General features: G+C 47.4%; 1 protein-coding gene across 5 annotated transcripts in view; it reads right to left on the bottom strand.

The window, feature by feature from the left end:
* IL12RB1 (interleukin 12 receptor subunit beta 1) overlaps positions 1–15,543 on the bottom strand; it is a 485,568-nt gene that overhangs the window by 210,279 nt on the left and 259,746 nt on the right. For all 5 annotated transcript variants that reach the window (XM_068233781.1, XM_068233782.1, XM_068233779.1 and 2 more), the window contains one exon: positions 4,955–5,106. In XM_068233781.1, the coding sequence (XP_068089882.1) occupies positions 4,955–5,106 (152 nt within the window). The remainder of the gene's footprint in view (positions 1–4,954; positions 5,107–15,543) is intronic.

Genomic DNA, 15,543 nt, shown 5'->3' with positions numbered 1-15,543 from the left:
GTGCTGCATTTATACTTACCTGAGGATCCTTCCAGCCACCTGTGGTCCACAGGGGGCTAGAGGAAAGCCCAGGTAAGTATAAATACAGCATTGTGATTAGGCTGCTTTCACAGTGAGACGTCACAGGCACACGTTAGTGCAGCCTGTAACGCTCCCCAACGCACAGCAATGTAACTGCAATGGGCTGTTCACAGTGCCCACGTTGCGTTACATTGTAACGCTGCAGGTCAATCTAAAGTACAGCATGCTACGGCGTTAGAGCGGCTTTGCCGCGTTAGCCTGCTTGCACAGGCGCAGTGATTAGCCACATGGCTAATTAATATTCACTGCACTGTGCTGACGTCACTGGGGGGACCACGTGATGCGGAGTGTACCGTTCATGTGGTCTCCACCAGCGCATGCGTACTAAAGTACGCATCACGGACGCATCAAAGAGCTGCTTAACGCGGCTCTTTGCTAACGTCCTCTACCACCACCATGCGTTGTGTTAGGTGCACGTTATGCGACTTTAACGTAGCACCTAACGCAACGTCTTAGTGTGTAAGAAGCCTTAGTCTCAGGTACACTTTAAAGAATGCATTAACCACACACACCTCCGACTAGTAAATTAGTGTTACTGGCTGCCAATTGATCCCCAGCACCAGCCAGAACTCTGTGACATAAATCGCACTAGCCAGTGGCTTATAGAATATGGCTGTTTAATTTTTGTATATAGAGACACTTGGCTACTAATTTTATCTTGAGGCACCTGGCTATTTAATAAAAAATTGGCTATTTTATCTTGATGCAAAGGAATACTTGATTCTTTTACCTGGATTCATGTGACCACTTGATTCTTGAATCTGGAGGCATGTGGCTACTTACTATTACCTGGGGGGGAGGGCATGGCTACTTAATTTATATGTGACCATTACATTCTGGCATGGTGCAATTTCAGTATTTGCCATGGGCGCTATTTTACCTAGATATGCCACTGTCAGTAGGTGATTACAGGGGAGAATATATGCAAGCAATGCACTGGCAAGTTGATCAGAAGGAATCTGAGGGTGATCTGAGGGTGTGGGTGGGTGATTGGGTGCCCGCAAGGGGCAGATTAGGGTCTGATCTGATGGGTAGCAGTGACAGGTGGTGACAGGGGGTGATTGATGGGTGATCAGTGGGTGATTAGAGGGGAGAACAGAAGTAAACAATGCACTTGGGAGGTGATCTGAGGGCGGGTCTGTGGGCGTTCTGAGGGTGTGGGTGGGTGATCAGATGCCCGCAAGGGGCAGTTTAGGGTCTGATCTGATGGGTGGCAGTGATAGGGGGTGATTGATGGGTGATTGACAGGTGATTGACAGGTGATCAGCGGGTGATTACAGGGGAGAATAGATGTATACAGTACACGGGGGGGGGGGTGATCAGGAGCCCCTAGGGGGCAGTTTAGGACCTGATCTAAAGGATAGCATTGACAGATAGTGACAGGGAGTGATTGATGGGTGATTAGGGGGGTGATTGGGTGCAAGCAGTGGTCTGAGGGGGTGATCAGGGGGGGGGGGTCTGAGGGGTGCTGTGGGCGATCAGTGAGCAGGAGGGGCAGAATCAGTGTGCTGGTGTATGAACTTACAGTGCTGCCGTCCTCTCTGGTGGTCGATCTATCACTGTGACCACCAGGGAGGAGGCAGCCTGTATAATACACTTTGTTTACCTAACAAATTGTATTATACACTTTCTATTGGTCACTTTGAAAATGTACAACCCGCTGGCGCTGCTAATTGGGCGGCGGGTTGACGTCACGGGTGGGAGGAACCTAATGTGCGATCGCCCGCAATCCCCTCCCTAAGGTGTCACCACCGATTGGCGTTAGGCGGTCCTGGGGGTGCCACTTTGCCGGCGCCCCTAGGTAGTGGGCGGTCGGCAAGTGGTTAAACTTGTTTTGTATAAAAAAAAATAACAAAAAAAAAAACAACAAAATGTTAAAGGGATGTTTTATAAGCATTTTCCATACCAACAATGATAGATAATCTTATTAAGAAGCATCTCTTAATTCTGTAAACATGTCCTCACAGCATCCTCATTTGATATGTATTATTATTGTGTATTTATATAATATAATGCTGACATCTTCCACAGCGCTTTACAAAGTGTATACATAGTATTTTTCGGAATATAAGATGCACTTTTTCTTTCCCAAAACTGGTATATACCCAATATATGGTAAAAAGTGGTGCAGAGTGCGCAGGGAAGCACTTACCCATCCAGTCACAGCACTCCTTTCCCCCTTGCTCCATGGGGAGTAGGTCCATAGGATGGATCTGCGCTATAGACACACCAGGTTTAGTCATTGTTTTCCCTGATTTTTTCCCTTTAAACCTAGGTGTGTCTTATAGTCTGGAGCGTTTTATAATTCTAATCTTATGTTCATATTGCAGTCTAAGGTACAATTTTTGGGGGGACCAATTTATCTATCTGTGGCCCATATGCAATTCACTTTTTCTCCTGAGTTTTCTCCTAGGTGATATTTACACACCTTCTCATAAAATGCCTTTTAAACCACCAGCAAGCAAAAATATACTCAAAATAATTTTGATAGTACTTTTTCGACAACTTTTAGATACTTTTTCAATTGTACAATGCATAAAAGCTATTTTAAAGAGAATATGAAAATTATCTCCTAGGAGATAACTCAGGAGAAAAGGTTAATTGCATATGGGCCATGTATGTTTTTAAGATGTAGACAATTAGCACATTTGCTGTTGCAGCAGCACCTGGCACTCAGGGAACCACAGTTTGGACAGGACAACAATATACTTCATAAGATTTCATGAAGCCAACACTAGTTAGTATACATACGCACTAGGGATGGTCGCTGGATTCAGCGGAATTAAGAATTCCGTGATTCTAGCCGAATTTGGTGATTCCGTTCCGTTCTGATGGAACGAAATTGCTATATCACTATGGCGGAATTTCCGCGGAAAAATATGAAATTCCGCGGAATTTTACGGAATGCAAATTTTTTTACCACTGAACTGATTTCTGCCTAATAAGAAGAATTTCTGCTTGACAGACTTAATTATTTCCTCCCAGAGGAGGCTCTTGTCTTCCAGGGAATTGTAGAATTTCAAAAGCCAGCTTACATACATTGGCCTGGAATTGAACCCAGGTCTAGTGCTTGGTAGGCAGCTCTCCTCACCACTATACCACCACCAACACTACATGCTGAAGCTAGCCTAGCATGTACCATTATGATATATCCAAGAGAAAAATTAGCTTGCTTAGGAATTTGTAGGATGTCAAAAGCCAACTCACATACATTGGCCAGGAATCGAACCCAGGCCTACCGCTCTGTAGGCTGCTATCCTAACCATTATACCACCAACACAACACACTACAATGCTACATGCTGAAGCCAGCCTAGCATGTACCATTGTGATATATCCAAGAGAAAAATTAGCTTGTGTGTCTTTTGGAGGGAGGAAGTAAGTCTGCTCCAAGAAGTTTAAGCATGTAGTGTTGGTGGTCTAATAGTTAGGATAGCAGCCTATAGAGCGGTAGGCCTGGGTTCGATTCCTGGCCAATGTATGTGAGTTGGCTTTTGACATCCCACAAATTCCTAAGCAAGCTCATTTTTCTCTTGGATATATCACAATGGTACATGCTATGCTGGCTTCAGCATGTAGCATTGTAGTGTGTTGTGTTGGTGGTATAATGGTTAGGATTGCAGCCTACAGAGCGGTAGGCCTGGATTCGATTCCTGGCCAATGTATGTGAGTTGGCTTTTGACATCCTACAAATCCCTAAGCACGCTCATTTTTCTCTTGGATATATCACAATGGCACATGCTAGGCTGGCTTCAGCATGTAGCATTGTAGTATGTTGTGTTGGTGGTATAATGGTTAGGATAGCAGCCTACAGAGCGGTAGGCCTGGGTTCGATTCCTGACCAATGTATGTGAGTTGGCTTTTGACATCCTACAAATCCCTAAGCAAGCTCATTTTTCTCTTGGATATATCATAATGGTACATGCTAGGCTGGCTTCAGCATGTAGTGTTGGTGGTGATATAGTGGTGAGGAGAGCTGCATACCAAGCACTAGACCTGGGTTCGATTACTGGCCAATGTATGTAAGCTGGCTTTTGAAATCCTACAATTCCCTGGAAGACAAGAAGGCGAAAAAGGACTAAGGGAACAGTAAATAGGTTCTATGGGCTACCATTTAGCATAAACAAGGTTCCATTTGCGATTACTTTAATTCTTCCACCGGAATCCGGAATTCTGCGGAATTTTGCAAAAATCCGGCGGAATTTTCATAGCGACGGAATTAAGCGCTGGCGGAATCCGCGAATTCCGGCGGAACGGAATTTGCTCTTTCCGATCATCCCTAATATGCACAGCAAGAGAGACATGAAATGGGCACAGGATAAGAAGCAGGGCTGTTTTTAGGGAATGGTAAAAGCGGGTGACTGCCTAGGGTGAATTCTGGTGTGTGTGTTACCAATCTCTCTTTGCTGTAGTGGCTATGGCCGCTGTAACTCCTCCCCCTTTGCTGTAGTGGTCGCAGCCGCTGTAACCCTGCCTCATCAAACATCTGATCTGCATGCTTGTTCAGGATCTATAGCTAAGGCCCCATTTACACTTAATCAGTTGATCTCAGTTATAACTGAAAGGACAACTGGTTTTCAAAGTAATGCCCATGTTTTCCTATGGCACAGTTCACACTTAATGTGTTTTAACTGAAATCTTTTTCACAATGCACTGCTATGGAGAAGAAAAAAAACGCGTACCAACTGACTAAGTGTAAATGGGGCCTAAATGTATTAGAGGTAGAGAATCAGCAGGGCAGTGAGGCATTTTGCATTGTTTAGAAGGATATACTGTAAATATGGCAACCTCCACAATCCTCTCACTTGTAACAGTTATAAGACTTGAGTTTTAAATCATGAAACAGATCAAAAACAGATCCAATTGGGTCTTACCCTCACAACTGAATAGTTGTTTTCTTTGTACTGCACTTCTTTTCTGGTTTTCATGGACTGCGAAAAACGGCCAATCCTTGTCCAGTGGACTGTCACAAATCTGCCATTTTTGTTTATAGTAAAATTTCTCCTGTGTGGCGGGTCTAGCTTTACTGAAATAACATGAGAACATATAACATATGAAATAATAAAAAGGGTGAAATACAATGGAATTTGTTAAATTTTGCTACTCAATTGTTTTCTAATGTATTTATCGTGTGTTAGAAAAACAAATCAAGTATATAGCTAGTTGGAGGGAAATCTAGCTACCTTCTCCAAGACTGCCTAGTTTTGCTACAAAACAGTTCCTACTCTGGATGGGTACACATGCTAATTTAGTAAACTTTAAGCAGTCCTTGCTATGCATTGATATTGATATTACCTGTAACTAGGTAAAGGGTGCAATGTTTTCCCATCTAAAAGGAAACATTTTCTAAATCTTTCTTTATATGTATTTTTAATATATAAACAAGTACTGTGAAAAGGTGACAATGAGGAAAGTATGAACGGTATCACATGAATAAAACTTTCATGAAAAAATGCAGTTTTTTGGCATTGTATCAGCAGCAGATGCATATTGTCTTTAAACCAGGGCCAGATTACCCACAAAGCAACTGCAGAGCCGGATTATCCACCAGGCAACAGAGGCAGTTGCTTTGATCTAGTGAAAAGTCAGACCCCAATGAGATTTATTGCCCCTGTTGATGTAACTCTTTATGGTCCGTTAAAAACAAATTCTTCAGTAATGCTCTTTGTAACAGATAATAAGACACATGCAGACAGTGTTTCCTCCTGGACCCCCCCACCTTAGTTTAGCTGAAGACACAGGCTGGGGTCTGGAATGACTAATGTTATTTGTGTGATCTCTGTCCAGTGTTCTCCACTAATACAAATATTTTAAAAACAAACAGCAGAAGCTGCTCGCTAGCTAGGGCTATGGAAAATGCATATGTGATTCTGCCTAGTGTGTGCCTACCCTTAGTTTTATCACCCGAGTAATACCTGAGCGTGGCCACAGCCATGTTCAGATGGGAATCTTGTTAGTTTGACATGCTGTGGCATTACCCGGCAGCAAAAAAGATGCAATTTGCAGAGTGTGAGCAGAGGGGAGCAAAGTATCTATTACAGGGGGGATGTTGTTGTAAGGCAATGTGAAACACTGGGCTAGCTGATAATAGTGCAATTAGTGGGCAGGCAAGCTGGTAAATATACACAGCATGATGCAGAGCTTGCCTGGAGGAGCTCTGCACTCCTCCTCTCTTTGGGCTAGTGCACGCCAAAATCGTAATAGCAATCGGTAGCAATTCGCAAGTACCGATTTTGTGAAGCGATTTTCAGAGCGATTTTTTAATTAATTGCTCCAAAAGATGCTACATGCAGCATGTTTGCGATTTTGAAAAAAATCACAACTCTGCTGTGGGAACACCCTCATACGGTATCATTAGCCACGCGCTTTTCAAATCGCTCTTGGTGCGCACCAGCCCTCCCTCATTCACCTTTGTTTCCCTCTTCCCCTAGTGCTGGTGTTTGTGTCTGTGTCATACAGAAAAGCTAAATAAAAGTGCAATCCAGCGATGCGCTGTGCCAATAGCCCAGCAGCATCATGACCCAGGTTAGTTCTCTGAACTAACACCCGGGTCTGAAAGGGTTAAGTGTGAGGGGAGGGGAGTTAGTGACAGGCAGGGCAGGGAGGGGCTGAGCCAGAGGAAGGACAGGAAGTTAGGGGGCAGTGAACCGGAGGTACTCAGTACCTCCTTAGCTGGCAGTGAGAGCAAACATCCCACCCTTCTAGTTTAAATATAGTCAGGATGGGAAAGTGGTGGTTTTTGTTTTATGAGTAAGAGCCAAATTATTTGTCGCATTAGTCTGGGTGGTGGATAACATCTGTTCTGGTGGGGAAGGGGGGGGGGGTGTTAGTTTTTCCTAAAGCTGGAAGTTTGTTTTGGGCGAGGAATTGGGCGGGGAATTTTTTAGTAATTGTTCTATTTCATTTCAGATGTCACAGCTTCGGCGGCGGTCCCCTTCTGCTACTAGGGGAGGCAAACAACGGGGCCAAGGGGTCAAAGTGGAAAATGGGGTTTGCACATGTATATGCAAAGTGGATTGGTGGTATGGTTACTTATATCGTTGGTTGGCACAAGTTGGCATGTTAGCCCAGGGGACCCCTGGGTCAGGCTACGCGGCCGGGGGTCTGGTTTTATGCTTGAAGTGTTGTGACAAGTTTTGGGGGCTCCTCAGTCGCCACCAAGATAGCAGGAGGGGATGAAGGACATTGGGGATTTTATTGAATGTTTTGCACTAATGTTTTGATGCACTTTGTTTTTATTCATGTTTATAAAGTTTTTATAAAGTTTTATTATACTGATGTGTGTAAGCTGTGGCCGACAATAAAGTATCACTCCAAATAAAGACCTGGAGTGTTGAGTATTATTTCTGATAAGAGAGTGCAGATGGAGTGTCGGTCAACAGTTATATATAATGGAGTTGGGTAGTAGTGTAGTTTTAGGGGGTGGTTATGTAGAACGCTGCCGGGTCATGGTGAGGCAAATACCTTTTTCCCTCTCTTTCAGCTTTTCTTTCCTCACCGTTTCACCCCTTTTCTGCATAAGGGCTCAGACACACTATGAGCACTTTTCTGAGCGATTTTACAGCGATTGCGAATTTACCATGATTTTAATGTAAGTCAATTTGAGCGTTTTTAAAAGCTCTCAGAAAGCTTTGATGGCTGAACGTGCTGAAAAAATCACTTATAGTATATCTGAGCCCTTAGTATTTGTACATATTTGGTCTGGTAAAGGGGGAGGGGATATCCGAGATGGAAGACGGGCACATTTGAGGGATTAGTCGTCATTATAGTGAAGGGGAGGACATAAGGTGGGGGGGGGGAGTATGAGCCTTGGGGAATTAAAGTGGCCATACATCTGTTGACATCTGGCTACCTATACTGGGGGAACATCTGGCTACATTTACTGGGGGGTTGCCTTGCTATCTATTATGGGGGGAAATCTGGCTACTACCTATAGTAGCGGGACATCCAACTACCTATACTGCAGGGACATCTGGTCACCTATACTGGGGAGGCATGCTTTCAACAGGGTGGCTGAGGAAGGGAGCCTGCAATGTATTGCTCTGCTTGGGGCCCTGTGTGGTCTTAATCCGGCTCTGGGCAACTGAAGCAATTGCCTCAGGCCTTAAGGAAAGGTCTGGCAATAGGGGGCCTACTGCGGGCCTCAGAGATCATCTGCATTTTTCCTTCCTCTATCAGCCACTTTGGTCTGTGCCACTCTCTAGCAGTCAATGCCTCAAAGTCATATGATCCACCAGTGCCAGCCATTGGAGGGGTGGGGGGTATCTGGCTACAACTACTGAAAAGAGGGGGTTCATCTGGCTACTTACACTAAAGGGCGGGGGGACATCTGGCTACCTATACTGAAAGTGAATATCTTGCTAATTTTACTGAAGGGGCAGGGTCAATCTGGCTACTTATACTGAAGGGGGAGGGGGAGCTCTGACTACTTCTACTGAAGGGGGAATCATCTGGTCACCTATGTTGAAGGTGTGTGTGTGTGTGTGTGTGTGTGTGTGTGTGTGTGTGTGTGTGTGTGTGTGTTCATCATGCTACCTATACTAAAGGGGAGGGGGGGGGGGGGTGTCATCCGGCAACCTATATTGAAGCTGTGTGGGGGGTATCTGCTTACTTACCTCTGAGTCACACACACAGCTCCCTGCCTGCCTGCCTGCTTGCTACCCTGCTAGAAGGCTGTTTCAGTGGCTGTGTTTTGGAGGATTTCAAGCTGAATCTGCTACATGAGTTTTAACCCCCAAAGCTGACATACCTACCTCCGGGATATAGGAGGTTGCCAGGGTGAGTGCGGGCACGTGGGGGGGTGTCCTGGCACTTGTGAGTGGTTTGAGGTGATGGAGATTTATGCACGTGGATGTGGTGTTGGAATGAACAACTGTGTATGCAGTTTTACGCTATGTCCTTTTTCTCTATGCTTTTTACATGCACCTGACGTGAAGGTTTTTGGCTGCAAGGAGTGAAGGCTTCAGTACATTGTGGACTCCATCTTAGGACTTTTGGACTGGTTTTGGTTTGTCCTACTGAGGTCAATTAACCCCTGTGTAGTTCTTTTAACTGTGAGCGCGGACATTTGAAATAAATGCCTACTTACTGCCACTTGAAGGTGTGAAGGGGGCTGCCTATTTTGAAAGTGTGTGTGGGGGTGGGTGGGGCATCTGCCTAGCTATACTGAAGTGGGGGAGTGACTTTTCACTACCTAGGTGGGGTGGGGGGGATCTGGCTACCTGTACTGAATGGGGCGTTTATCTTGCTACTTATACTGAAGGAAGGGGGGGGGGGGAGCGTCTGGCTCCTTAAACTTTTAGTTAGTAGCTACACTGGAAAGGCTAAAAACTCACGCACACACTATTCTACTAACATCTGGATGTCATGCTGAAGTGGGTGCTATGAACATTTGGGTGCTGTACTGCAGTGAGGTGCCAAGTTGCACTGGTTGTACTGGTACCAGTTCCAGGAATGATGATAGTCCAGTTGTTTTTATTGCACAGACATACAGTGTTGCTGAGAACAACAAATATACATTAAGACATAAACATACCAGTGCTCAGTGCCAGTAAGGGGGCACATGGCACCCACTTGCACTGAGCGCTGGTATGTTTACCCCTATTGTTTTTTGTTGTTCTCAGCTACACTGTATATCTGTGCAATAAAAAAAGACTGGCAGAACTGTAGCGTCATATTTGAAGGGAGTTTCTATCACCAGAGGTGCAGAGCTTCAACTGGGGGCAAATTTTTTTCCCTCACTTGCCAATCTCTATATGAGACATGGGAACCCCTTTCTTGATTATGTTGCCTGGTATGGCAGATATATTGATGACCTACTTGCTGTGTAGTCAGGTCCAGTGTAGTCAGGTCCAGGATTTTCTCACATATCTGAACAATAATGATCTTAATCTGAATTTTACCATTTCCCATAACCCCACAGAGATTAACTTTCTGGATTTCACTTTAACGGGGGTTGTGGAGAATGCTCGCGTCCTCTCTAAGACTTATTGTAAGCCATGCTCGGGCAATACTGTACTAAAAGCCACCACACACTGTTAAGGGGCCCATACACTGGTCAATTTCAGCCATCGATTGATCGATCAATTCTATGGAATCGATCGATCAGAAATCGATTCTATCAAATCTATCAATCAATCGATTTGCGGTCAATTTCGATCGATCTTGATCGATTTGATGTATCTGACAGGATGGCAGATCGATGGCACATAGAGGTGCATTGAATCTAGTGGTCCAATAATGCATTTAGATCGATTTCCAATAGATTTCATACTGGAATGTATTGGAAATCTGTTCCTAGTGTGTGGCACACATCAGATAGATTCCTTTCAGATTTGACTTGACAGGCATCTGACAGAAACCTATCTGATGGTAGAATCTGCTACGAATCTATAAGTGTATGGCCACCTTAAAGGTGGCCATACACTGGTCGATTTGCCATCAGATTCGACCAACAGACAGATCCCTATCTGATCGAATCTGATCAGAGAGGGATCGTATGGCTACCTTTACAGCAAACTGATTGTGAACCGATTTCAGCCTGAAACCATTCACAATCTGTTGTGGTGGTGCTGCTGCTGCTGCCCCCGCCCGCCCGCATACATTACCTGCTCCGCCGGCGCGACTTCAGTCTCCCGGTCACCGCTGCTCTGTCTGCGCTCTGGTCTCCAGGCCCGGCATGCCTCACTTCTTCTAGCCCGGCAGGAAGTTTAAACAGTAGAGAGCGCTCTACTGTTTAAACTTCCTGCCGGGCTAGAAGAAGTGAGGCATGCCGGACCTGGAGACCAGAGCGCAGACAGAGCAGCGGTGACCGGGAGACTGGAGTCAAGCCGGCGGAGCAGGTAATGTATGCGGGCTCTATTGCGTCGGTCGTCGGGCACTCAAACGCCGCTAGCGATGCGTTCTTTACCCGCGGGCGATCGACGGTTATTTTCCGCACGGCGCGATCGACGGGATCGGACGAAATGGATCGAAATTCGGCGTGTAGCGTGAACGATTGGCAGCAGATTCGATCCCAGTGATCGAATCTGCTGTCGAAACGGGCGCAAATCGGGCCAGTGTATGGCCAGCTTTAGAGCTGTCCATGTTGGTGAGTTTATCCGCGCACAGAGGAAATGTTCCACAGCGGAATCCTTAAGGGACAAGTTTACACTTCTGGAGGCCAGATTCTTGGAGAAGAGCTACCCTTCCTGGGCTCTCGAATGGGCCAGGTATATAGTCCTATCTAGGAGGACAAGACTACTATGTTGAGAGCTAAGTGTGACAAGAACAATTCCAGACCTGTGCTGACTTTTGTCACCACATACAGTGATAAACTACTTTAAAATAGTGGTAAAATAGTGATACCCATATTGTGTGCTGATGACAAACTTCACCATGTTTTGAAACAGGGATATTATTTGTCTCCCTCGGATACATTCTGTGCCTATGCCTATACACATCCTCTGACTCTGCCCCACAGAATTGGCTTTCTACCACAGGCTCATTCCCATGCAGCTATTCGACATGTAGGTATTATCATGTACATAAGAGGGACAACAGGTTGTTTCCTTTTAAAATACCTGATCCAACAATATATTAATTGCAACAGCCAATCATGGGCGTCCGCAGAAAATTTTCCAAGGGGGAGAAAAAAGGAGGGGGGGAGCGGTGCGGCACGCATAGCGCGACGCGCCAAAAATTGGGGTTACGGTGTGCGGTGCGCCGAAAATGGTTGTGGTCATGGACCAGAATGTGGGTGGGTCACGGGTGGAGACAAATTTACATGAACTTAGCAATGGCGGGACATTAGACTAGGACAGTGGTGGCGAACCTTTTGGAGCCCGACTGACTGAAAAGTCACTTATCTATCGCAAAGTGCAAACATGGCAATTTAAACTAAATACAAATGTTTTAACTCATACATAAACATTGTGGAAAATCCAAGTTGAAAATAAACTGTGAAGATAAACAATTTCATCCATCCGACTCCTGAAAAATGTATTGATCTTTTTAGAACCTCCCAGTTTTATTTTTCTGTTTTAAAAAGCTAAAAAAGTAGGTTTAATGCTATTGTCTCATATGATGATGATCCAGCTTTTCCCATAGTCTCGCAGTTAGCAATCATGTGACCCCCAACAAGACAAATTCGGCAGTCATAAGGCCCCCAACAAGACAAATTCAGCAATCATGAGGCCCCCAACAAGACAAATTCAGCAATCATGAGGCCCCAAACAAATCAGAAGGCCCCCAGCAAGAAAAATTCAGCAATTATGAGGCCCCCAACAAGACAAATTCAGTAACTATGAGGCCCCCAACAAGACAAATTCAGCAGTCATGAGTCACATAAATAGACAGCATTTCACATAAATAGGCAGAATGCCCCCTTAATATGGTAGACACCTCTCACCTGGCTTCTGAATTCTCCTCTACTGGCTGCTGTGCTTGGCTGGCCTAGCAATACTGTTTTTGGCTGGCTTGGGGATGATGAGTGGGTCGAAAGGCCTGGCAGTGATGCTGTGGCCTGGCTGGCGGTGATGCTGGGCTGGCCTGGCTGGCAGTGATGCTGGGCTGGCCTGGCTGGCGGTGATGCTGGGCTGGATAGCCAGGATAGTTTAGGTAGTGACAGGTGCCCCCTAGTTTAGGTAGTGCCAGGAGCCCTCCAGTTTAGGTAGTGACAGGGTCCCCCCAGTTTAGGTAGTGACAGGTGCCTACTAGTTTATTTAGTGACAGGAGCCCCCAAGTTCAGATAGTGACAGGGACACCACAGTTTAGATAGTGACAGGACAGAGCCCCCCAGTTCAGGTATTGCCAGGGACCCCACAGTTTAGGTAGTGACAGGGACCCCTCCAGTTCAGGTAGTGACAGGAGCCCACCAGTTCAGGTAGTGACAGGAAGCCCCCCAGTTCAGGTAGTGACAGGGACCCCCCCCCCCAGTTCAGGTAGTGACAGGGATCCCCCCAGTTCAGGTAGTGACAGGGACCTCCCCCCAGTTCAGGTAGTGACAGGGACCCTCCCCCCCCCCCAGTTTAGGTAGTGTGGCGGGGAAGGGGGGACATCCCCCCCCTTCCCTCACCTTGGGGCTCCCGGACACACCCTTCCTCGGTCCCCCCTCCATAATTAAAGGGATACTGTAGAGGGGGTCGGGGGAAAATGAGCTGAACTTACCCAGGGCTTCTAATGGTCCCCCGCAGACATCCTGTGTTGGCGCAGCCACTCACCGATGCTCCGGCCCCGCCTCCAGTCCACTTCTGGAATTTCTGACTTTAAAGTCAGAAAACCACTGCACCTGCACGCCCGTGTCCTTGCTCCGGCTGATGTCACCAGGAGTGTACTGCGCAGCCACAGACCATACTGGGCCTGCGCTGTGCGCTCTTGATGACATCAGCTGGATCGAGGACACGGCAACGCAGGCGCAGTGGTTTTCAGACTTTAAAGTCTGAAATTCCAGAAGTGAACCGGAGGCGGGGCCGGAGCATCGGTGAGTGGCTGCGCCAACACAGGATGTCTGCGGGGGACCGTTAGAAGCCCCGGGTAAGTTCAACTCATTTTCCCCTGACCCCCTACAGTATCCCTTTAAGTGGCTGGCAGCGGGTGGCAGTGGAGTGGAAGTTTTTCTCTATTCCCTGCACGAGAGGGGGATCTGTGCGTCGCTGGTCTGACGTCACTGCCTAGACCAGACACGCACAGAATCTTCCTCGCGTGCAGAGAATACAGGAAGTGTTCTGCTGCCGCCTGGTCTGCCGCTAATTTATGGAGGGGGAGCGAGTAAGGGGGAGCCCCAAGGTGAGGGAAGGGGGGGATGTCCCTGTGTCGCTGTGCAGAAATGCTCCCCCTTCACTGCGCTGAATCGGGTGGCGGGATTACCGAGGGGCGCCACCACTGATTTGGCCGGGGGGGGCGGCCGGGGGGGGGGGGTTCAGCGGGCGGACAGGGGGGTGCAGCCGCCCCAATTTGCCCGACATGCGGACACCCATGAAGCCAATATTTTGTTTATGCTGTTGGGTGTGATATTTGGAGAATATTAACCTTTTATACTGAAATTGTATTTGTTTTTAATCTGTGCACTATTACTCTGGTCTTCAGGGCAAGGCAGTGGGTGGCAGTTCTCCTCCGGCAGCTTGGTCTCCTGATTCTGCAGACATCAACTCTTCTGGGCTTCTGCCCCTACTGTCTGAGGAGGAATCAGACGCCAGAGCTCCTAGCTCCCTGCATGCCTCCATAAAGGCATCACAGCACCCATCATGGCACCACAGCACCCTGTATGCCCATATAGAGGCACCACAGTACCCAGCATACCCCCCATGGGAGCTTGCAGGGAGCTGTGACTCTTCTATGGGGGCTTGCTGGGAGTTGTGGTGCTTCAATGGGAGGACCGTGGAAGCATGTGGGAGGGGGTCCACTAGGTCAGGGAATGCTATGGGGGGACTGCCAGACAACATGGCAGCAGGCCAGCCTGCCCAGCAGAAAGCCAGACCAGCCAGCACAGAAGTCAGGTAATTCCCAGTGCCTAGTTATGTTTAAGCGACAGCAGAGGCGTTGCTAGCCCTATATATCCGTGGCCCGTACCCCGGATATGGCTTTGGGTTGCCCCTTATGTTACTGCTGGGGTGCCCAATTGGAGTGCCCCGAATATTAATGTGTGTGCGGGTGCCATTTGCTCGACACGGCGGCCGCCATGTTGTGGGTGGACTGCGGTCACCAGCGCTTTCGGCTTCCTTCTTCCAGCCAGAATCCGCCCCCTGCCCAATCAGAAGCGCCTGGCAGGGGGCATGAGAAAAGGCAGCAGACTGGAGCAAGAGCGAAAGTAGTTCCACCCCCTGCACGTGTAGGCGCCATTTAACCGGCTGCTGCTGACCCCATATGGCTCCATGTCTGGCTCCCCACTGCCGCCCACCCAATACATACGGTCTCCTGCAGTCCAGCCGTGACAGCCGCCAGCCCGCCCACCACAGACGCCCCACCAGTCACCACCGCCCTCAGATGCCAGTGTGCCACTCCACCTCAGCATGGCTCCCACCCTGGCCTGCAGATTTGGTCCCCACAGAGCCACAGACCACCTTACCTCAGGACAAGGTGCCCAGCCAAATCCCACAGAGACCCCAGGCACATGCAGCCTGCAGCAAAAAGATCACAAACTTCAAAGTATGCAGTATAAGCTGTTTATCTGTGCCTGTACTGATAGTAAACTAGCTGCAGTGTGTGCTGATCTCTGCTACCTCCAGTGTGTACAGTATAAGCTGTTGCTTTGTTTATACTGATAGTAAACTAGCTGCAGTGTATGCTGATCCCTGCTACCTCCAGTCAGTGTTGCCAACCTTTCACGTTATTTTTTACTGACAAATACTTAAAAATTTACTGACAAAAGATTTTTTTTACTGACAAAACACCCTGCGCCGCGCTACGAGCGGCGCGCTGAAAAATGGGCGTGGCCACGCAACCGAATGTGGGCGTGGTCATGGGTGGGACCAAATATACATGATTT

Source organism: Hyperolius riggenbachi, chromosome 1 (genome assembly GCF_040937935.1).
Source record: "Hyperolius riggenbachi isolate aHypRig1 chromosome 1, aHypRig1.pri, whole genome shotgun sequence".
Lineage (NCBI taxonomy): Eukaryota > Metazoa > Chordata > Amphibia > Anura > Hyperoliidae > Hyperolius > Hyperolius riggenbachi.
The sequence above is the reverse complement of the archived record's forward strand: the minus strand, read 5'-3'. Positions and strand labels throughout refer to the sequence as shown.